Source organism: Strix aluco, chromosome 1, assembly GCF_031877795.1.
Source record: "Strix aluco isolate bStrAlu1 chromosome 1, bStrAlu1.hap1, whole genome shotgun sequence".
Lineage (NCBI taxonomy): Eukaryota > Metazoa > Chordata > Aves > Strigiformes > Strigidae > Strix > Strix aluco.
This window is the reverse complement of record NC_133931.1, coordinates 163,567,168-163,590,471: the sequence shown is the minus strand read 5'-3', so window position 1 is coordinate 163,590,471 and position 23,304 is coordinate 163,567,168. Positions and strand designations below refer to the sequence as shown.

Sequence of the window (23,304 nt, the reverse complement as noted above, 5' to 3'; positions counted from 1 at the left end):
ATCTTCGTGGTGCACGAGCAGCAGGCAGTGACCCAGCCTAAAGGGACCAGAGGGGAGCCCTGGTGGCAAGTGGTCATGCTCAGTGCTGCAGAGGAAGGCAAAAAACCCCCGGGGACCAGTGCCAATGTGCCCTGGGGGAAAATTCCTTCCTGACCCCAGCAATGGCGATCGGCTATTCCCTGAGCAGGTGAGCAAGACCTGCCTCCTCGTCCCACAGGCTGGTCACGCCTCCCAGGAGATGCCCAAGCCCTGTTCTCCCTCACCCTGGAGCCATCTCAGGGGCTTCTGAGAGTGGCCAAAGGCCCCTGGCCTGATCGACCTTGGGGGAAAGAATCCTTCCCACGCCTGGCAGGGCACCAGTGGGTGCTCCAAAGCACTGGGATCCCTGGGAACATCCCTGCATCCCATTTCTTACGGCTGCTGCCCCTGGCTCCGCAGGGGATGAGGACGGCGAGCTCTGCAGTGCTCCTCAAGAAGGCATTCCCTTGGGCTGGCCACGGCTACCCAGATGAAAAGGCCTGAGAGCCTCAGGCACCTCCAGGGGTTGGTGGTTCTTCTCATCTCCTGAGGGGTTTGTGTCTGTTCCCTGAAGGCTGAAGCAGGATTTCCATCCATCCATCCATCCATCCGATGGGCTTTGAACGTGGCCATGCCGGGGAGCTGGGCTTGCAGCGGAGAACCTCCAGGTGCCTCCTCCAGCCGCTGGTCTTCCTCCGTCAGCCCCCTCCCAGTAATCCCACCCTCCCCTCAAGGATCTCCTCTTGGATGTCTTTGGGCTGCCCCCGGGGCTGCAGCGGGACACTGGTGGGTGCCCCCTTTTATACTGCCCTGGGGCACTGTGACTGCTGCGTTGCCGGGGGTGGCACTGTGACATGGGGGTGGCACTGTGACATGGGGGTGACTGACAGGGCCCCCATGCGCAGCCCCGCCCACCCCCCTCCACCCAGCACCCTTCGGAGGAAGCCTTTGGGGTGCTGGCCCCGAGGCAGTCGCTGTGCCCAGGAGGCCCAGGGGCTGTCCCTGCCCTTGGCGGCCATGCTCTGGGCCCAGCTGCTGGGCGTCCCTGATGCGTCCTCTGCCTCTTGGCTTCAAGGACAAACCCAGGGCTGTTACTGTTCTTTCAGGCCATGGCAGAAACCAGCCCTGCAGCCCAGAGACCTCCCCTATTTGTCATCCCCTCTCTGCACCAGAGCTGACGGCCATGAGGCCCTGCAGTGAGGAGGAGCAGGGACTTGACCAGGCTGGATACAAACCCTTTTCCTGGGGTGTAAGGGGGTTGATTTCAGCAGCCACAGCCTGGAGGAAAGCCAGAGTGTGACCAGAGCCACAGGATGGGGTGGATAGTGCCAACAGACCACCAGGGAAATGATACAGACTTTAAAAACCAAGTGATCTGAGGTTACACTGGTGTGGTGGAAAGGTTGGGCATTTTCAGACCCAGAGCATTTGGATTCATGCCCAAAGCACAGCCAGGTAAAATGATGACTCTTCCAAACCGAGAAAATAGCCCATTGCTGCTATTGTCATCACTTCCCCTTGTCCCAGTGAAACCAAGCTGCATGGCTGTTCTGTCAAACACACCCATTGGCCATGTTTATGTGGGATACAAAACGTGCTTCAGCCATGGGGTAAAACTTTCAGAGCTCATTTGTAGCTTTAACCTTTCTGAGAGTTATTTGCCTACCTCAATTTGTGGGAAGATGTTCAGATCCTATCCCTGGCAAGTCTCATTTTCCTTTAGGATTTAGTATTATTTTGAGTACTGAAGGAGTGTCGTGGTTTAGCCCCATATGCTCTGGCTCATGGATGCCATGAAATCCAGAATATGATATGGACAAGGACACCTACCTTTCTTGAACGATGGTTTTCTGCAATCTAAATTCAAAAGACCTGACCATGAATTTCACTGTTTCCTACATCTGATGACAGCAAAGCATGAAGGGTGGAGCCTGAGAGATGTGTTAAGGGGGCTTTCACCCATCCGTAGCCTGCTGGAGTCCAGCTCCACGCAGCGACCAGCAGATCCAGCGCTCCACTGGCCAGCTGGACAATGGACGGGCTGTGTGGGTGGGCTCTGAACATGAAGGTGGTGGTGTCAGTCTGGTCACTTTCAAAGGGATGTCTGCCTCCTAGGGAAGAAAATATCCACAGCTGGCATTAACTGAGCTTCCATTTCGGAAATTTCAAGGGAGAAAGTACCAAATCAGCCCAGATGCTGAAAAAGCTCCAGGAGATGAAACACTGGTGGGTCAGTGCGATGCAGTTCGTGGCACTGCTGTCTGTGGGGATATGCTTTACTCTCCAGGAGTGTGAGTAATGGTTGCTGATGAGTTTTGAAATGAATTCTGCAGGTGCTTAGTGAAAAGGAAAGTTGTTCCTGGTAATGCTGATGTGGGTAAGGAGGTGGCTGGGCAGGTGGCCATCCAACAGTAAAAGGCAAGTGCCTCTCTTTCAGGGGCCCTACACACCTGTAAGATAGCTGCCAAGAAGGACTGAAGATCTTGCTTGTTACACGCCCACCTGAAACCACCTGAGAATGTCACTGTGATGAAATTACTGATGACATAATTCAGATACAAAGGAACTTTTTTTTCTTTGATTAATAAAAGAAACCATGAAAAATAATCTTCTAACACACACATAGTAATTACTTTGCAAAACTGGTGCAACGAGTGCAGAAAGCTCCCAGACTATGCCTGTTCTTTTAATCAAAATCTTGATAGCTGTAGAGAGCTGCTCTCCTAGAAGGACCCTGCAGACCTAAGTCAGAGCTTGTCTTCAGCCCTGCCTCCTGGATGAATCAGGGACCCATGATGCAGCCCTGTCTTCAGGCGTGTTTCCAGCTGCATCTCTTGCTACTCACAGCCAGTCCCCCTGGGTGGACCCTGGGCCTGGCTCATCCCCTCGCTGTGTCAGGGGCTGTTGATGGAGTGGGTTGCCAGCTGCTGGCTCTGCCCATCTGGGCCAAAGCCTGCGGGATGGTGCCCTGTTGGTGAGGGCATGGCCTGTGCCAGCATCACCAGCAGCTCCTGGCTCACCTGCCTTCAGTGAGCAGCTGGCCTTTGCTGCTCCCTGACAATCTCCTTGCACAGCCTCATCCTTCTACATTTTGCAGCTCAGGCACAGCGACCCATCAGTGGATTGCCCCCCATGAACCTATCCTGCTTCACCTTGTAAGCTTCTGGTTTGTGTATGGCCAAACTGTAGACACAAACTGATCCTCAGCAGGTGTCTGAGCATTAAAGACTGGCAAAGAGTCATAAACATCTTAAAGCAAGAAAATATTGGACAAACTTAAATATAGGTTTCGCTATTAACTGCATTTGTCATAATTGTCATCACTTAATGACTTTTGCATATATATAAGCAATTAACACAGTTTACTCATAGATGAAACAAACCCAGGAACAATTAGTACATGGCAGCTCTTTTAGTAGCTCAAACCTATCACGTTTTTCACTCCTGATCCTGTGCAGTACACAGCGGGATATAAAGTGTGTAACCAAACGATGTGAACTGACTATCAGAAGATCAAACATTTCTCACTGCAAGATGTCCTAATGTAATGCCAGGAAGTACCTCTCTGTATATAGCATACCTTTGTTTGACACATGAAATATTCAAACATCATCTAAAGTGCTTGGAGCAAGAGAAGCACAGGTATATGGGTACATGATTTTACTTGGGCCTTTATTTTTTCTTCGTGGGAGAGAGGCATCTACTTAGGAGTTGGGGATCTAAGGGATATGTAGTGTGTAGGAAATGTGTACTTTCACTGGCACTACCCACCCCTCCTGCCACATCCACATCCACCCTTTTTTTTTCTCCAACGCTGCTGTCACTCGTGTTGAAGTCGGAGTAGCAGCTGTGCAAGAGGAGCCATTTACAGCTTCAATAAATGAAAGCAAATACATTGGTGAAGAAGAAGTTAATCATCATCACACACACTGTGAAACTACCTGGTTTTTCCTGTTGGTGTGGTAAGAGCATTAATGCTCTGAAGAGTTATACGATTAATTCTGTGACTCATTAACAAATTCCTATTATTCAATGAATAGAAGCATATGCCTTACTTTTTGATGTTTCTGCTGTCCTTGTCAATGCCATGTTCTAAATCCTGCCAAAGATTTTGCAAAACTTTTGGAAAAAGACAATTCCCTTCACTGTAAGAATCATCTTTTTGCTCATTTGTATTTCTTGGCTGCCTTGCTTCAATGATGTTAGTTCACCCAAATATAGTCTGTTCTTCACATGACGTAAATCTCCATTATTGTCCACGCTATATCCAATAAGGAGATGGCTTTAAAAGCCTGTTGTGTCAGATACTGCAGAAGAAACCATGAGACTTGAGGAATGTGGTTTTATTAGACTGCTGTAGTTAGTAATGCACTGGGAAGTGTATTTTTAATTCTTACCCAGTCAATATCACCCTTCCTTGCTAATCCATCTTGCCTCTTGGCATGTTTTCCCTCCACAATTCCGTTTCATCGGGGAGAGGTGTGACATTAGTTTGTCATCTGACTAACTAGTTTCCAGTATCATTGCTGTAATCACCTCCCATCACTTTACATAAGAGTAGAGAAGAAAGGTGCTGTCTCTTCACTATGTTGATAGGAGGAACCACAGTTTCATTTCCCAGGTTTTTTTTTTTAGGCAGTTCCCTCCATCTTACATAAATTCTAGTTTAATCAGGAACCTGGGAGACCTATTGAACAATTGTCCTCCCTGAGACACAAAAATAAGTTTTCAACCAAACCAGCTTGTTAGATTTAGCAGGAAAGGGGGAGAATTTATTCCGAACCTCCCCAAGATACAAAGCATGACAGCAAGCCTCTTTTCTCTAAAATAACAAAGAGAAAGAAAGTTCTTTTGCAGAAATTTTCTTTAGACAGTACAGGATAGTGCTGTGGGAAAGGGAGCTGTCCCACTGGCTGCATAGGAATGACTAAAATGTAGATTATGCTTTGGCCTTGTTCCAGCAATTTACAGAGAATCATCTTCTTTTCCTGAATTTCCTTTCCATGATATAACCAAACGCTTATGAAAGGAAGAAAGTGCAGTCCTTGAAGTGAGTGAGTATGTCCTAGTAGTTCAGCTTTTGAAAAGTGGAGCTCTGGGGGAGTGAAAGGGACCCAGAAATTATGCATTGATAAAATATGGAGGAGCAGAAATTAGAAGCAGCAGGTGTTGGGTTTTTTTAAAAAGTAAAATTCCCTTCAAAAAACAAAAATGATTGATCAGAATGGACTTGCACAGAGAGAGACTGTAATACATTAGTGCCTCTTAATACAAAACAATTCTTTTGGAATTAGCATGAACGAGAGCAGAATTTTGTTCATACAGAAAATCCACTCACATATCCATGAAAATCAAGATGCAAAATGAAATATAGTGTCTGGTTGGCAGAGATGGATAGAGAGAGGGAGAGAGGGAGGAAGAGCCATTGACAGCTTAGAATTAGGCTTGTTTATCTTCGAAGAGTGCAAGACCGAGCCTTGCGTGTTTAACCTGTTCAGCACCAGTGAGTAAGGGGCCTGTAGTGTGAGGTACAACAGCTTGCTCTGACAGTGCTGTGCATCCATCACTCCAGAAAAGAGGAAAAATAGTCCCCCTAGTGTACCAATGCTGTAAGAAGCAGGAGGATCTCTGGCTCGATTCACTAAATCTGCTGCAAGTTCTGCTATGGTATCTGAGCAACTGCCTAAAGGTATGATAGTAAAACTGCTGATCACAAGGCTTGTCGTTTTTGAAGCAAGGAACCATAAACAAGCATAAATAATGAACATTAAAAAATAACGGTGTGTTTTAACATGTTTTAACTTTGAAGTAATAGGGTTTTGCATTGCTGTATAATTCTAAATCTTGCTTTTCTCATCCAGGAAATATATATTCTCCTGGAAGAAAGAAGAGAAATTGTTATATACAGTAATACTATTTTCACAAGTTTTTAGCTTTGTAGCTGAGAAGTAGATTCAAGCACATTATTCTATTCAAAAGGACTGCTTTAATTTTTTATTGTTTCAATCAAACAAGGGAAGTATACTGCAGAAAACTGATCAGAGAAAAAAGTAGTCTGAAAGGGAGAAGTGTCACTGGGGACTGCCACTTTTCCTGGATGCCAGAGATCCAGTGTGCTGCTCAAAACACAGGCTTTGTACCACTTTGAATTTGTACTCTCACAGATTCAGCGATAACGGAGCCTCTTCCATGTGTAAGCCTTGATCATAGCCCCCCTCCCAATAATTTTAGGTACAACAATGGAAACCTGATGCCTTGTGCCGGGTGCTGTAGTGGCATAGCTGCCATATATTGCTGTGCCTCCATAACCATTCTCTTCTCAGGTATGCTGAGGGAGAGCCACAGATAAAAAGTTTCAAAAGGGACCAGAAGGTCTCTGCTAGGGATACAGCACAGCTGGTTCGGAAGCAGTATTTGTCATTCTGTCCTTCAACAATTTTCCTCAAGTTGGCAGCATTAGAGTGAACCTGGCCTGCCGAGTTCCCCTTTGCACCCTGCTCTTCACCTGAGCCTGCCCTGTGGCAGATTAGGAGCTACCTTGCTCCCCCACCTTTTTGACTGCTGACAGGAGAGCTAAATCACCTTTCAAGCAGGAAAGCAAGGGGGTGTTTGGGGAGGGTAGGGAGACAATGACTCGCAGCAAGAGAAAAGACAATATTGGACTGACACCTCTTGGGGGATGGCCAGTGGAAGGCCCAAAGGATGAGAGTGAAGCTGGGATGGTGCCCAGGGACCAGCTCTGCAGCCCCTACATGACCAGGTAGATTTGGCTGAGGGAAAAGGTGTCCAGCTCCACAGAGGTAAGGGCAGGTCCAGGGGTAGCAGAGGCGGGTCTTACAGCTAGTTGGGTTAACAGTGATGCTGTGACTTAAGCAGAGACATTTGTTGCAGGGATGTTGTTTTACATTTTGCAGAGTAGATTGGCATTTCCTGGAAGTGTAGGTTAATCATGGGGGAAAAAAAAAAGGCAGAACATATCTCACTTTAGCAGGAAGGAGCTCTTGCAGCTCTGGCTGAGTGTTTGTGAGCATCTGGTTGGTTTGTTGGTGTGTAAGTGTGCAGCAGATTTGTGCGCATACAGCACTGTGCTTATTTGCGTGCCCTATGTCTAGGTCAGTGTCTTTGCTAATAAAAACCCCCCAGTGGTAATTGTCAGGTTTAGTTGCTTAGATAAGTTAAGGGAATTTGAAAGGTGTTTATGCATATTCACTGCAGAAAGGCTCCTCCTGAAGAGAAACTATACAATAAACATCCTTAATATTCCTTTCAAATTCACATACAGGATTTACCTTGAACATGTCTGCTTTCCTGGAGACAGCCAAGGCAATCTTCTCTACTCACTTCCCCATTTACCAGTTGTATTTTGGATTGCTTGTGATGGTATGGATGTTGATTATGGCCTTCACAACACCGCCTGGTTTTTCCATAAAATCATCCTGAGGGATGAGACCACAGCAAATTCTCAGCTGACTAAAAGGCAGCCCAAGATATTAGTTCGGTGTATTTTCTTTCATGAGTAAGAAGCAGATAAGATTTCAGCACAAATGGTGCATTTTAATTATGCTTATAAGTGAAATGTAGAGCAGATGTTGAAAGCACCATTTCAAGTACTCCTTCCTCATCCCAGAGGCAATGTTTCAGTGTTAATATTGTATATCTCTCTAAAAATGCTTGATTTGAAAAACTTTTTAAGCTAAATACCTTGTTCGCCTAGAAGCACTTCTGAGTCCCCATGCATCGACATGTAAATTATTTTCTTGTTTCTGATTTTTGAAATACGTATCAAAACTTTGTTTCTTAACTTTTTTCTTAACAATTAAAAAACCCCTTGTATTATAAAACCTTTAAGAATGTAAACTTGATATTCCCTGCCCATCTCACTTCCCTCAACATAAATTCTCTCTCACATGCACATATACGTACACATACACAGGCACTCTATCACATTCCAAACACTCCTGGATGTTAGATCTTAAAATTATTTTGTAGGAAATATTAGACTGGCAAGTATTGTGCCTACAACTGGAATAGTGTTGGTATTCTCACATTTCTTTGGCTATCACATGCTAAGATCAATATTGTCAATACCTTTAAAAATGGGATAATAACTTCAAAATATTTCCAGAAACTTACTTAAAATGGAAAGGGTGCGTTATAGTCAGCTTAGAGACTAAACTGCTTTTTTCTGTATTTTTGCTTCTGACAGTCTTTGAAAAGCAGGTTTGTTTTACTAGTAACAGAAATGCAATTTTAAGAGGGCAAAAAGATGCACTAATATTTATATGAAGCTGTAATACAGCAAAAATTATATGGGCTGTTATTCTACTATATTGCCAGAGGACTGTATTGATCTTCAAAGGGTTAAAGCGCTACTGGGTTACATTAATGTCACCCTTCAGCAATCACTGGCCAATAACGTATCAGCAATCAATGCTGCAGCGTGTTGTTCACGACACTCAGTTTTTGGAGACAAGTGGCTGATATATTTTGACAAGAAGAAAAAACAGTCTTGGAAATTCTTGCGAATCTTAACTCAGAGGGGAAGATATATGAAACAAACTGCTGCCATTAGAAAAAATGGTAATGTTTGCCCTCATAAGTAACAACATTTTATACTCAGTTCAGTGGAGCAGTGAATGAACCAAAACTCTGCTAACCTTCAAAATGGAAAGGATTCCGTAAGTAGGATTTACATAGTCTCAATATTTTATATTTTGAGTGCTCATCACAGCTCGCATAAACTAATACTTAAATATATATTTCCAATAAAGAAAACATTTGAGTTCTGGTGGAGTGAAGCAGTGAGACACGTTTTAGCTTGTGAGTATAGACACAGGTTTCTCAGCCCCTGCTCCTTGTTTTTCCTGTTAGCAATTCTTTTCTTTCAAGTTCTTATAATTTGTGCACGTCCAAAGAAGGCAATGCAAGCCTCTTCGCTTTGACACAAAAGAAACTTAAAGAAAAAAAAATAATCAGGAACACAAACAGCCGTAAGGTAGAAGTACAAAGGGGGGGATAAAAAATAGAGGCTGCGAGAGGATACGAAGGGTTAAAGTTCTGACCACTGTCTGCATATATAAAATTATATCACCTTATCTGAAAAGTTTAGACTCAAAAGAAAAGCCTCGGTTTAAAATACCTTTTAGGTTTATTAAATCTTTAGGCTGAAGATTACAGCAAGTGTTTTGTCTTTGGTGAGTAGCTGTTTGTCTCACTTTATTTACTTGGTATTGGGTATTTGTCAATGTCATTTCATATCTGCAGAAAATTCATACGTTCTATGGAAGTATGTATGTGTGTGAGTGTGCTGAAGGTCACATGACTGTTTCATCCTATTTGGTGGAGCAGCTTGACTTTTTTTCCCTTGCTTTTGGTGATGGTTGTGAGTGCAGAAGTTGATTGACAGATGCATGCCAGAAACCCCCATTCTCCTTTTCAAAGACTACATATGATGGATTGCGATCTTTCAGCTCAGCAGGACACAGGGACCATGCAAGCTGTAATTGGTCAGGTATGGAGTCAGCCATTTCTCAACTCCCCTTTTATTTTTTTTTTTTTTCACAAGGGTCTAACCATATGATTCACATAATTCATATTTACAGTACCATCTTTCTATCTGTATCTTCAGCTACCAGCGAGTGTAGTACTGAAAGTGAGAAAGGCAAAAGAACCACAATAATCTGGCCAGGGAATCACTAGTTAAACCTAAAATACCATGCTTTTCTTCTAATAAACCCAGTTTATAATTTAGTCTAAGCTTTGCCAAATCAATCTATTTATTAATTTGCCGTTGTATTTTGTTTAAATGTGCTGAAGTAGAAGAACTAAGGAGTGAAAGTGTTATGTTTGCTGGGGAGTTGCTTTCTATTTCTAATGCTGTTCATTATTTCTATATTGACTGTATTCCTGTACTACAGGCTGTGGATTTATTTTTTTTTTTCTTTTTCTTTTTTCTTCTTTTACTCCTAACCCAGATAATGTGTGATTGAGCTTGGTAAATGTAGTAGTCTTTGCTGCTGCAGAGGGGCAGCCTGCAAATTAAACACTGCCACAATCTGAAAGGTCCAGGTGGTCTGCTCGTGCTTCCTAATGCAATCCAGCACAACAGCTTTAATAAACAGCTCTATTTAGTTCTCCCTCCCTGTATCCAGGGAAGTGAACTGGTCTGGGGCTGCTGTGATGAAATGCCAGAAGAATATCTCTCAAAGGCCTCACAAGCTGATTTTTAGAGCTTTTCCGTTTTGTCGTCTTTGTCTTCCAAATGGGTCAGTGAGTCCTTCTCTTTCTGTTTTGTGATTTCTGATAAGTCTGTAGTTTTTATGTGTGTGTTTTAACCGTGCTGTTTTGAGCTTTAGCCAGAAGAGAAAAGAATCATTGTCTTTTCATTTGCTTCAAATAATAACCTAAAGTGGGGAAAGAAATTAAATTATTTTGTCCTGATGTACAGGGAGGGCTGTTTTCCTATGAATGCAGCTGGAATTGGATGTGAGTGTCTGTTTTTCTTTTACTAACAAAATTTTAAGTGCTCAACACTTTCTCATTAACCACTGACTTGTAAATCAGTCTCTGGCAAAGGGTATTTTTTGAACTCTCAAAAGTTTGTGTTTTTTTGCATATGTTTCCAGTGTTGTGAACGCGTGCTGCTGAGGTGATGACATAGTATTTGTGTTTCCTATATGTTGATACAATGGTGGAAAAATACGCATCCTACACACTGTTTCCAACTAAATTATGGCAAAGCACAGAAGTCCCTCAAAGCACATGGTTTATTAATACCATCGTACACTGTAATGCATTTCTGGGCGGAAAATGTCAAATATGTAATACCATGTTTACCACAGACTTTTATTGCTTTAAATATTTTAAAAATAGAAGATACATTTTTTATTAAAAATCCCCCAAACATTAACAGCTTTCTATTAGGCTGGCTTATACCTAAAAAGTGGGGCATGTTTGCCAGTATTGCACTGTGTGAAAATATGTATTTTACAGCGGGTTAATTACCTTTTTGTGTAAACTTGTTCAGTCTTAAAGAAATATATTGGAAGATTCTAAGGCAGATACAATAGCAAGGTTTTGAGCAAATACACTTGACAGAAAATGTACCCTGAAACCCTGATAAATCTCAAAGCCTGTAATATCTCTTTAATGTAACTTTTGCTTTGGCATGTAAGAAAGTGTAAGTTAGCTATTTTATGTTTAAAGCTTGCTAGCTCTTAGAAAGTGGTTTTGAGGCTGGAAAAGGTAGGAGCATGTTTTATTTCTGTGTATAACATTCCATATTTCATCAATTAAAAAAAAGTTCAGTAAATGTCTGGAAAAATGTTTATATAGTGTATTTCATTTCCTAAATATCAATAACAAGGGCATGGACTTCAAAGACATTTAACTATTTTAGGTGACTAACTTCTTTGGGTTTTTTATGTCAGCATTTATGGATATTATTGTGCAACTTAATGTGTTAGGTGTTGCAAACAGTTTTTTAGATCTGGATGTGTGCATATTTCCATATCATATGTGTAAGTGTGCACATCCAAATGTGTTCATAAATCCACACAATCAAAACAAAAACATACTTAAAAATTAATTCTCCAGTGTCTGGTTATTAGCTACATGTGAAGATAGAACAAAAAAGTTAAAAATATTTTTTTCTGATAAAAATGATGTATTTTCTAGTTGTATAATAGAAGAGTTATTTAAAACTTGGGAAGCACAGAGCAATCAGTATAATTACCATACATTGCTGAAAATAGAAATAGACTTTCTCTAGGCACTCTAATACTCAGCTGACAAGAGAAAATAACTATCAAAAGGCAAACACTATGTCATAAAATCTTTCCACACTGTAAGTCTATATTTAGTATTGATAAATAATGAAGATTTGCATGGTTGGTATGTGTATATTTTTAGAAGAGACATTCGTTTCCTGACACTATTGTTTTAGAAAAAGTTCTTAAGAGTCTTTGTTAACTTTCAAACCTCCAAAAGCAAAAACTTAAATAAAATGTTTATCATTTGGCTTTTTTATTTCAGAATTGTATTTTTCTTCAGCTGTGAGAACTAAATTTTGTTTTGACTAATCCTGCAGATGTAGCTTTAAATTCAGTCTTGTTTGCTGCTAATGGAGTGTGAACTCGCCTAATTAAAAATCCAAACTATACATGTATATCTCTGCTCCAATGGAGATCAGAAACACTACCAGTTATTTGTAGTTCAAACACTAGTCTGTGTATGACACGAAAGTAATAGCAGGAGCATGCTGATTTAAAGGTGTTTTCAACACCAAGTACTTGTTCATCATTAAATGCGTTTTCCGCCTTTTTTTTTTTTTTTTTTTTTGTATATTCCCGATTTCGTCTGTCTCCAAGCACCAGTGTCCACAGTGGCTCCCACTGGTGATGGCAATGGTAGGCAGAGTGCTACAATCCTGACCATTACCTAGCACCTGGGTGTGATGGCTCCAAAGGGGCAGAATTGCTTGTATACCTTCCCTCTGGATTTTTCCTCCCCCAAGCAAGCAATAAAACAGCCAAGTACTCTGAAGAACAACCTCCTTGCCTAGCGTGTCAAGATCTAGAAGCTCATTGCTCATTGTGATTTTGATTCATAACTGGAGTGTTTGGAATGAAACCCCGATCCCTGTCAGCAATAGTCTGTAGCATCCTACCTTGTACGCTGAACCATAATACCCGTTATTTCTTCACATGTGTTTTGCTCTTATAGAAACTATTAGCTGGATTTTTATGCCATGTTCCTTGTATATCCTGAGCCCATCTAAATGGGCAGGTAATTAAATGTGTCATTGAATTATCCCAATTATGCTGTATTTCTCTACCTTGTATGCTTTCTAAAATCTGTGCTGTACCTCTTTCTCTTTCTTTTTTTCCCCATCTTTTTTTTCCCTTTTTTTTTTTTTTTTTTTCTTCCAGACCTGAGCTTGTGAGTGACAGGTTAGTTCATCAGCATTACAGCCCTCCTGTTTTTGTCTCATCTCATGCAGACAGGTCACTGTGTCCAATCACCCTTCTGGCTCTGCTATCCCCGGGGGAGCCCAGGCCAGCCTGCCATCTTGATCCACCGGCCTGAGGGCCCGCGCTGGCTGCACATTTCTGTGTTCACTGGTTCTTGCAAATATAGTAAAACGGGAAGGGGAGGGGGGCAGCTTAAATTAGATCTCTGTAAACTGAGAGGAAGTAAATTAGGTAGCATTCTTCAAATAAGCAGACATTTGCAGTTATTATTGCTATGTTTGATTTCTCTTTCTACGTGTTAACTGTGTTTATTTTCTATATTCAATGGTATCCTCCATGTGATCTCATCATCTAGGAAAAGCTATTTATGCAAGGGTAAACATGTGCTCTTTTCCCATAGAGAGCTGTGCTCTGAAGCCAAATTTATGAGTCTGATACATTGCTGCAGCCAAGGTGGGTCTTCCTCGTCTGTGTTTTAGTTTGTTGCTTTTTTTATTTGGTTTTGCGTTTTTCCCCATGATTAACAGCAATAGAGCAGGGGGATAAATGTTTTGAAGAAGCCATGCATTTCTGTAACTCGTGGGTCACTTTTCAGAAGTTTGACCTGTTGTCAGTGTTGTTTTGTAATGCAGATCAATAGATATCCAGGAGTTTAATTTTTACCAAAGGAAGATCAGGTCTATAATGTTAGTTTGTCTTGAGCAATCTTTAAGTGATTCATCTTACAGTAGTAGGGAAGGTCTTTTTCTCTTGGAATACCCATTTCCATTTCTAATCTAATATACGGAAGTGCCTATAACATATACAAAGAGAACAGAACCATTCTACACATAAATTTAAGGCCCACTTTATAATACGGCAAGGAATTGTGCCCTTTGGTCTACCGTTTGGGACAAATCCTGTTCTCTCCAACAAGAATTAGACCCATTGCTGTAAGCATGACTACTTGCATAAGGAAGGTCAGACTACTTGTCCGCTTAGTGTATTGTCCAGCACAGACATTGTTGTCCTGTACAGTCACCAGCAGTTCTTTTCTGCAGTTCGAGACTGTGAGAGAGAGACTTATGGACAGGTACACACTGACTGTTGTTTTCAGTAGTAGGGAGACAATGTAAACAATAAGAATCATGTTTGAAAACTTCAAAAACATATTTTTTAATATTTATGAACAAGCTGGTACTCTGATAATGAAGCATTCCATCTCCGCAGAAACCCACGGTTTTATACTCTCTCTAGTATACTGTGTCCTTAAGAATTATTATTGTAAGGAGATGCAGGAATGTGGCTGTAATGTTTTAAAGTATAAATATTTGTTGTAGAGGAGTTTGGATCTCGTTAATTTAATATATGTAAATTCTTTGGTCCTAGGCCTGGATTCCAGCAAAAGAATGCATTGCTGTGTTGACTTTTGTTTTTACAGCAGAAAAGATGGATTTTTATCATTTTCATTCATGCTTAAAAAGATTTTTCTTGTTTTCACACCAAAATCAGGTTTTAATTGAAATCATCCCTCTATATACATCTTTTAGTAATTTTTTTGTATTGAATTTATTCTTTTCCGTTCTGTGCTACTCTATCTCCTGTATTAGTTTGTGGGTCAGGCCAATTAAGAGGTCAAATCTTTAAAAGCAGTGATTTACATTCTGTGTATATTCACTATTATTCAAATTGTAAGAGAAAAATAAAGTATGTCAGATGACCTTTAAATTGCTGGGCAAGCGACACTCGTCCAGTGATGTAGATTTTTATCTTTTGGCAATGCATTTACATTGAAGTACCTCTGCTGTGTTTCCTAGATTCTAGACTGATAAACTAAATACCAATCTGGGCCACTTTTGTATGTACAGTACGTAGAAGTGACTGTGCTGAGCCCCTTATCTTACACTGACCTGTAGCTGTAACATGACTTTTTCTTCTCTGATCTGAACTGCAACTCCAATGGAAGAAAAGGACAATTGAAGACAAATTGTATGTAGCATTTTCAACTTTACATGAGGACATGGCAAAATATTCTTTTTTTCCTGTGATTTACCTCCTGTGTGGCATTTGCTTGTAACGCTGCTTCTTACTCTGAAATTGTAAAAATGGCAGGAAGAACCTCAGATCAGTCAGTTCTGAATATATTTCTCTCATTAAAGTTAACAGGACTTAAACGTGGGCTTAAAAGTTGGTCAGCAAGTCACTTAAGCCCATATAAGAAGTCTGCAGCTGCTAAATCTTCAGGTGCACAGTACAAGACTGAACTCAAGGAGACTCGTCATGTAACTAACACTTTGCAGGATCTAGTCCAACTTGCCTATTGAGTAATTGTCATTGCTAATAAATATAACAAAGGCTGGTTTAAATGCTAGCTAAATAAGTGCTATGCAAACTCTTTTATAATTAGCACAGACTATTTATTAGGATTAAAGATAGTAACTCAAGGTTCTTGAACACTTTTATTTTTTCAGGATGTCAGGGCTACAGGTAAATGGACTATAGCTGCAGGGTTTTTGTTTTATCGTTGGCTTTGAAACCTCTGTGATATGTAGGACTATTTCTTCAAAAGAGAAAGATTAGTTGTTGATATTTGCTGCTGATTCTCTGTTGACTGGTAGTGCTGTTCCATAGGAGAGCTTTATCTAACTGTTAGATCAAAAGAAAATTTTGAAGATCAAGAGACTGTTCTAAATTTCTAGCCATTTAAAAAAGTGCTAGTGGGAGAAAGTTTAAAAAAAAAAAAGGGGGGGGGGGTGGGGAGGATGGGGGACCCAAAAATCTTTATTCAAATCTATCCTTACATGGTGAATGATATAAATTTAATTTTCTTAAGCTGTTTAGAATAGATTTTGTAGTTACTAATAAGCCTGGTTTCTTCTAAGGGTAGTACAGTTTGTATATGCCATACTATATTAGAGCAAAGCTAGGTCCAACAGACTTTTATGCATAGTCTTCCTGTAGTCACATGAGTAATAGCAGTTGATGTCATTAACCCTGGTGCATATACCTAAAGTTGAGGAAATGTGTTTCAGAGACAAGAGCCTCAGAAATGGGTCTTGCTTTCTGTTGCACAGCTGTCCTACGCCCTTTGTTCATGTGAATGAGGATTTACATGGTAGGACACTGGTAGCTGTTTTTGTCAAAACAGATGGGCCTTGTCTTGATGGGCTTTCCTGTATCATCTTACTGTAAAAGAAATCCAGTAATTTGATAAGTAGTGCTGCAGAATCTTACTTGCGAAAGTAGGTTTTGATCCTGTGATATTTCCAGTGTTACCTAAACTACTTGCTAAATATGATCTATTCCCATAGCTCTTTCCAGGATGGCCCTCAACCCACAGATGGGGAAGGGCATTGTAAAGAGAAACAGGTCCTTAAGCAAAAGAAAAAAAAAAAAGTTAGAAAGGAACTTCATGCCACTAATTCCATCAAGGAATTTTTATTTTACAAGTTTCTAGCATTTTCAAGGATCTCAGACTTGCGTGTGTTTAGAAGACACAATCCATCTGTGTAATGGCACTTCCAAAAAGAAAATATCATAAGGGCAACAGTAAAAGACAAGTATTTTTTTTTAGTCACCCCCTGCTATGGAAACAAGAGTTTCAAGCAATAGAAAGTAACAGAGCATGAGGTTTTTACGAGCAGATTAGTGAAAGTCATGTTAATAGTATTACACAACAGTTGCTGTTAGACATATTATGAGAGATAATTCTGTATCAGAATGTCTTCCTTTTCACTAAACTGTTTACATCTCTAACTGCTTTTCCACTTACTAAGCCAACTTGTGAAGCTCTAACTCGGCTTTTACTTGAACTTTGCTCATGTTTCATGTGCAATGAAGTATGGAGGAGTTTTACCAGAATGAAAAGTATGATTTTTTAAAAAATCTGGGGGCTTTAGCCCATGTCTGGAAGTCATCTTTTGGGAGGAAAAATTTTTTTTTTTTAAAAAGTAAATTTGCAGCATAGTCTAAGACTGAAGCAACAATATTAACAACTAAAACATTTCAGATCCTTATTTCAAGCTTATGACTTTTGTCTCCCATCAATGGCAAACTAGCATCAGCTTCCATTTATTCATAGTATAACACACTAAAGGCTGTGATTTTTTTTTTTTTTTTTTTAATTTATAACAATAGAGAACCATGCCTGGTTGTTACAGAATCCAGCTTTAAAAATAAGAGGGCTAAAGATGCAAATAACTGATAAGGTTTAAGTCTGGCAGGTCTGAGATGCTGTTATGATGGCTATAGCTGTTGGTACTGAAACCAGATGCTGCCAAGTGGTGAATGCTTCCAGAGTCCTGGACTTCCCACTGGCTTTGTTAGGCAGGACTCTGTTCCAGCAAGGTCTGAATGTTTTCAGTCTTTTTTGAAGGCAGGATTAGGCCCTGAAGCACACGAGGGGAAATTTTTCATTTGATATTTTTTTTCCTGCTCAGACATCGTTAATGAAGGAAAAATTGAAAGGTTTCCTGTGAAAATGGTTCTGTTTAAAGTGAAATAAAATAATCTGGAATAAAGGAGAATTATGCTGCTCTAGGAAACAAACAGCTATCGCAGGATTCCTGACCATAAGTCTTACCTTCCCTTCATTGTGCCTATCCCTTTTTGTGTACAAAACGTGCTTCACATTCTTCAAATGGATTATACAAAGCAGAAATAATATCTGCAAACAAGAAGCTCCCACTCTTTTGAAGGAAAGGTTGAAAGTTGTGGCAAATGTAGAAGTGGCTTCTAATGTGGAAGAATAAAGCAGAGAACATCAAACTCATTTCACTTAGTGTCATTCACGATGATTTATCATTATAGTCGGGGCTAACTGCGATCTCGGAGCTGAAACAATTTTGTCCATTAAGAGGAAAAAAAACAACCCCAAAACACAGAATGTTCCAGCTTGGTTCTTATATCCTTAGGGTTGCAATATTGAATTCAGAATTGGGGAAGCTTAATCTTGCAGCCAGATTTGACAAGATGCTGGTTGAACAGTAGGCAGAAGTGATGGTTTGTGCGTTGTAATGCCCATGGTGGGAAATAAAGAAAGATAAGAAGATTTTTCCAGAAGTCTGGATGCAATATTCACCACCTGCTCCAGCTTCTCACCAAAGTAAGCAAGAAAACCTGTGTGTGCAAGTTGGTGTGCAAAGCTCTCAATTTCAAAGCCTGACAGAAGACAAAGTGGAGTGCTCTAAAACGGCATGTGAGAGTTTGCAATGGCTCTGAACACAGTTATCTTTTGGTCTGTTTGTTTTAGTGCTGTTGCTTATTTGAAGGGTAATCATGAAACCATTTAAGCACATCCACAAGTATCCCCACAGACTTAGCGGAAAGCTCACATGAGCACTGTATTATGCATTAGACTATGTGACGCTAAAGGCTTGGATCTCACCTGGCCTCAACAGGATACAGACATTTACAGCTGAAAAAAAAATAAGCCAGTTCTCCAAATCTGCTCGGTTAATCCTGGAGAGTAGGAGTCAGGGGGAGCAGGGGGTGTAGGCAAAAACCTGGAGACTGCATCTGAAATCTTGGAGGGGTGAGCAATGGACTCATTGGCAGGTGTTTGGAAAATAAGACCTGGATTCTGAATAGTCAAACAAAAAAAAAAAAGGGGGGGGGCTGAAGGCTGAAGTTTCTTCCCCTGAATATATTGCTTTCTGTTTATTTTTTAAGTTCATGCTGAATTCTTAGCAAGAGGAGAGATTGAGGGTTGCCCCTAACTAGGGATTTAGAGTGACTCTGTAATGAATTTTAACCCAAGAGGCACTGTGGATATGCAGGAAACCTTTCTTCTATTCTGCTCATGTCCTTATGCTAGACCCATCACCGTAGTTATTAGATCTCAAAGATTACACTCTTTGATCTAGTGCTTTCTAAATCCTTAAACCACAGTTTATTTATTTAAAAGGTTATATCCAGCATTGGATTGGATTGTAAAGTACCCTTTGACTCTTTCATGAAGGACACAGTAGAAACACATGCTGCCGAAGGAGTATTTCCTTCTGACCATGAAGTACCACAGCATTTTATTGAATTAAGAACTGCACAAGGATCTGTGCTTTTAATCTGGCCAGTGTGCTGATAATTTTTTTCACCTCACTGGTATCACGATGTCATTCATTTCTGCTACAACAGACATTTATTAGGGTATGTAGGTGAATTTCAGTTATTCTCTAAATTAAAAAAAAATGCAAAGTAGACTCAGATTTCCCTAAGAAAATAAAAGCACACTAAACCTCAAACAGATGTTAAAAATTAGTATGTTCAGGACATGGTCTTGGGGTCTCTCTTTGATATTTACTGGGGTTCATCACGAGTATCTCTGTGGAGCTAAACAGAGTTGCATTTGGGTAAACATGATCACCAGTAGCTTTTAGGCTTGTTCCATCAGATTCAGAGCCCTTACATGAGCAAATTTAGCACTGTAGTCTACAGTGCTTGATTAATTATGAACTGTGTGATGTGACTTCCAAGCTAACCAGCAAGAAGGCACAGAAAGCAAAAGAGAAGGGCACTAAAATTGAGCCTAGTGTGCTCCATCCTGACTGATATTAATTACACTGTATCCAAACTGGTCTGGCTTTTTCTTTTTTTTCCAATCAGTCCTGCAAGGCAAATTGTAAAAATTCTCATGTTATTTCCCTTAATTCTGGAGAAACCAAGACTGAAATTGGTACCTGAAAAGAGAAATCTTATTAAAAATACCTATTATAGTTTTTTAATGCTTGTGTTTGGTTATTTTTCTTTCTTGAGAAGCTCAGTCCCTGGAGATAGTAGCCTGATTCTACTTTATCCTGAGATCTCGTTATACCATCTGGTAGTACAAGCCAGGTGTAAAGTGGGGGTAAGAGTAATTTATTTATGTGTACTTCAAAGCTCTTTTATATTTCCAGGATGGTAGAAAACCACCATAGTGTAAAAGGGAATCAGGCCCAAATAGATGGGCTGGAATTTCCATTTTTTCAGATAGAAATGAAAAAGATATAGGTAGAAAACAAACTGCAGGAAAAGAAGATAGAGTAAGCCTTATTTAGCTACAAATAGGCGTTCATTAACATCCATTCTGAACTGAAAAACAGACAAGGTGAAAGGGCCAAATCCTGTTTTGCTGGCCACCATCCATACCTTTGCTAGCAGTAATGAAACCATGAAGGGGTGGGAAGTGAGCACCAGTGAAACCATAGCAGTCAGTACCTGACAACACAACCAAGGCAAAATAAAGGCTGCTTTCTCAGTCAATCAAGTGCATTATGGTTTTTAAACTAGTATGCTTAAAAGAAAAGGCTTAATCTATTTATCTCTTTTTTTTTTTTTTTTACCCCATGGGCTGCAGTGTTGCTTGCTGTGACATTTGACAAAGATCTGTGTTTCCAGAGCATTATTCAGTTAGTACACCTAGATTAGTGAAAAAGAAAACAAATGAAATTCATAGGAATTAATGTCAGTTAAATTCCCTCTTCCTATACTTTATATTGTCAGATGAATTCTTCAACTCCAAGTCAAAGGGTGAATAAAAACAGCAAACAGAGAAGAAGCAAAACAAAGAATGACAGTTATGTTAATGGGAAACATCTTAAAATTTAGTCAGACATGGGAAAAAAATACTAAAATAACAATTTGGGGGTTGACCCAAGAGTTTTCTTTGAAATTTTGAGAAGCTTCCTACTCCATTTTAGTTCATAATGCCTTTTAAACAGGCACATAGGAGGCTTAAGAGATTCTGTGAAGGTTGCAAGATACTTCTCTCTTTGCTTCCCCATTTTGTGAGAGCCCAAGGGAAAGGTATTGGCAGGGCTTGCAGAACCTTCTATAATTGAAGTAGCCCAGTGTTTCCTAAGACCTTTACTGCTGCTGCTGTTAGCAACTCTACCTGGTTGGCTACCTCTTCCTGAATATTTTTGAAGACAGTTTCAGCTAAAATACTTCAGCATTTCCCAAGGAGGATAGGGAAATATGGGATAGTCTTGCCCATTTTAAAGACACCCCATATTTAAAAGCAAAACTCTGAATTTGGTGAGGAGTAGGAGCATTGTGTCTGAGATGTCTCTTCTGGTATCCCGTGACAATTCATCCATGTTTGATTATGTTCCAAGCCTTTGAGAAATGTAGTTGGCACATGTTTACTTGGCAGCTCTAAACAGCTACATCCCCTAAAGATTCACAGAAAATAAAGGTGTGAAAGGAACCTCAGAAAGTCATCTGCACATAGACAGGATCAGCTTATCTGAGTCACATCTGACAGGTATTTGTCTAAGTGCTTCCTGAAAAACTCCAGCAGCACCAATTCCAGAGTATCCTTGTGCTAATCACTGAGTTTAACTATCCCCGCCTTAGTGCGAACTGTTAGAAAGTTTTCCCCGTGGCAAAAAGAATCTTTCTTGCTCCAAGTTAAGCCCATATCTTCTTTACTCTTTTTGGAATATCAGATTATTTCTGTCCCCCCTTGGAAACCTAGCTTCTAACTTGGCCCATCTTGGGAAATGGCAGAGGTGGCACAAGGGACCCTCACTCATCTGTGTGCTCAGGGATCACCCTTTGGGGGAGATGGAGGATGAAAAGGCATGATTCAAATGAAGACAGGACAAGAGCCAGGGAAGAGATGGGTACAGATTGAAACAATGAGTGCACAAGTAATCAACCAGGACTAGAGAGTGGTGAGGGATGGAGAGAAAAAGTAGGAGCATGAGGGAAAGTGGGTCCAAGAGAGGTTAGGAACTGTGAGGGACAGTAGGGAAGAGGACTTGCCCCTCTGTGGGCAAGCTGGGATGAGCGGAGCAATGGAGAGGGGACTGGACCTGGCTAGGGATAAAGACAGGAACAGAAAACCTGAGGGGCAGATTCCCTCACCGCTCGGAAATTTCTGCTAGCAAATCCCATTGGCAAAACATCTCAGTTTTCCTTTAAAAAAAAAGAAGCTACACATGCAAAATGTGAAAACTGTTATTTAGATTGTTAAGCCACATAATTCAAATGAAGTATTTGTACAGCCATAATTTGTTTTCTTTGTAAATATGTATAATAATAGGCCACTTTAATTATGTAAACAACTACATATGCCGCACAGATTAGGTTCCTTTAGTGTGACCTCTATACTTCCACACCTCCAGTTATGTTTCCATAACAGTATTTGACAATATAGATAATATTTTATTATACTTTTTTCTGAATGTTATCTTTGATATATTATGGTTTTTGGCTTCCTAGAAATTGCAGAAAGTTTGTCTATGTATGCATACATATACACACATATATATACACATGTGTGTATATACATATTCTGGGCTAAATTCCAGAAGTCTTATTTGATTTTTAAATGGGGGTGTGGGGGTGTGTGGGATTTGCATGATTTTTAAAGGGTAAAAAAAGAGAATTTTTTTTTAAAAAGTAACTTTGAATTAAGCACTTAAACTGTTCTGCTTACAAAATGCCAAACTGAAACATATGGACTTTTTTCTCTCATTTTCATATCAATGGTAGGATTAACGGTTCTAACAGAGCTGAATTTTCATTTTGAATGAAATATTTCCCAGAGATCTTGCCATTGCTATTTCCAACAGCAAAACCTATCAATTTATCCAGTAGTTTTGCTAGAACAGTGACTGACAACTAGATTTTTGGAGATATATAGACACTGGTCTGTGCAAAGTAGACATGTGAAACACCTGATGATACCTGGCTTTTAATTCTCAACAGCCTCAATTAGTTGTTTACAATGTTAAAGACGGAAGCATTGCAAAGCCAAGTGCTTTTTCACTTCAAGTGTTTAATACAGTTCCTTTATTGCAAAGTAAAAGCTTCAGGTTACTACGGAGAAACAACATTGGATTATCATTTGAACAGATATAATTGCTACTTTCAGCAGCTTGAAGTCACTTTAATTCCTATACTAAGCCAATTTTATTTCTGATGGGAGGGGATAATTTTCTGAAGCTTATTTAGCTTTTCTTCAGCATTATTTACAATTGTGACTATAATCTAATGTATGATTTAGTAAGAGCATGCCATCATACTGAAGGAGAACTGGGAATAGGTAGCTAGTACAAACCACTTATGTGGGGCAGAGTAATGTGCAAGGAGAAAGGAGTAATTGCCAACATGGGGGTGTGAAACAGGCAGGATTGAAGAAAGGGGGAGATGCAGGGTGGAAGGAGGGCATAGCAGCTAGAGAAAAGGTTTTGGTAAGGCTGAAAATTTCGGAGTTATTTTGTAATAGGTTTGTTACAGTTTTATATATTGAACTAGTGGTAATAAGGACTCACACAGGTTGAAAGATCAGGACTAGTGGCCAGGATTAGTCTGTGGCAGAGAGCTGTGTGAACAGTTGTGTACAGGAAGTCTA

The 23,304-nt window shown here is 40.3% G+C and overlaps 1 protein-coding gene across 1 annotated transcript in view; it reads left to right on the top strand.

Annotated features, from left to right (window-relative positions):
- Positions 1–9,424: 9,424 nt before the first annotated feature.
- POU6F2 (POU class 6 homeobox 2) overlaps positions 9,425–23,304 on the top strand; it is a 318,720-nt gene continuing 304,840 nt past the window's right edge. Inside the window, exon 1 of the mRNA XM_074843482.1 lies at positions 9,425–9,529. Coding sequence (XP_074699583.1) covers positions 9,425–9,529 — 105 coding nt within the window. The remainder of the gene's footprint in view (positions 9,530–23,304) is intronic.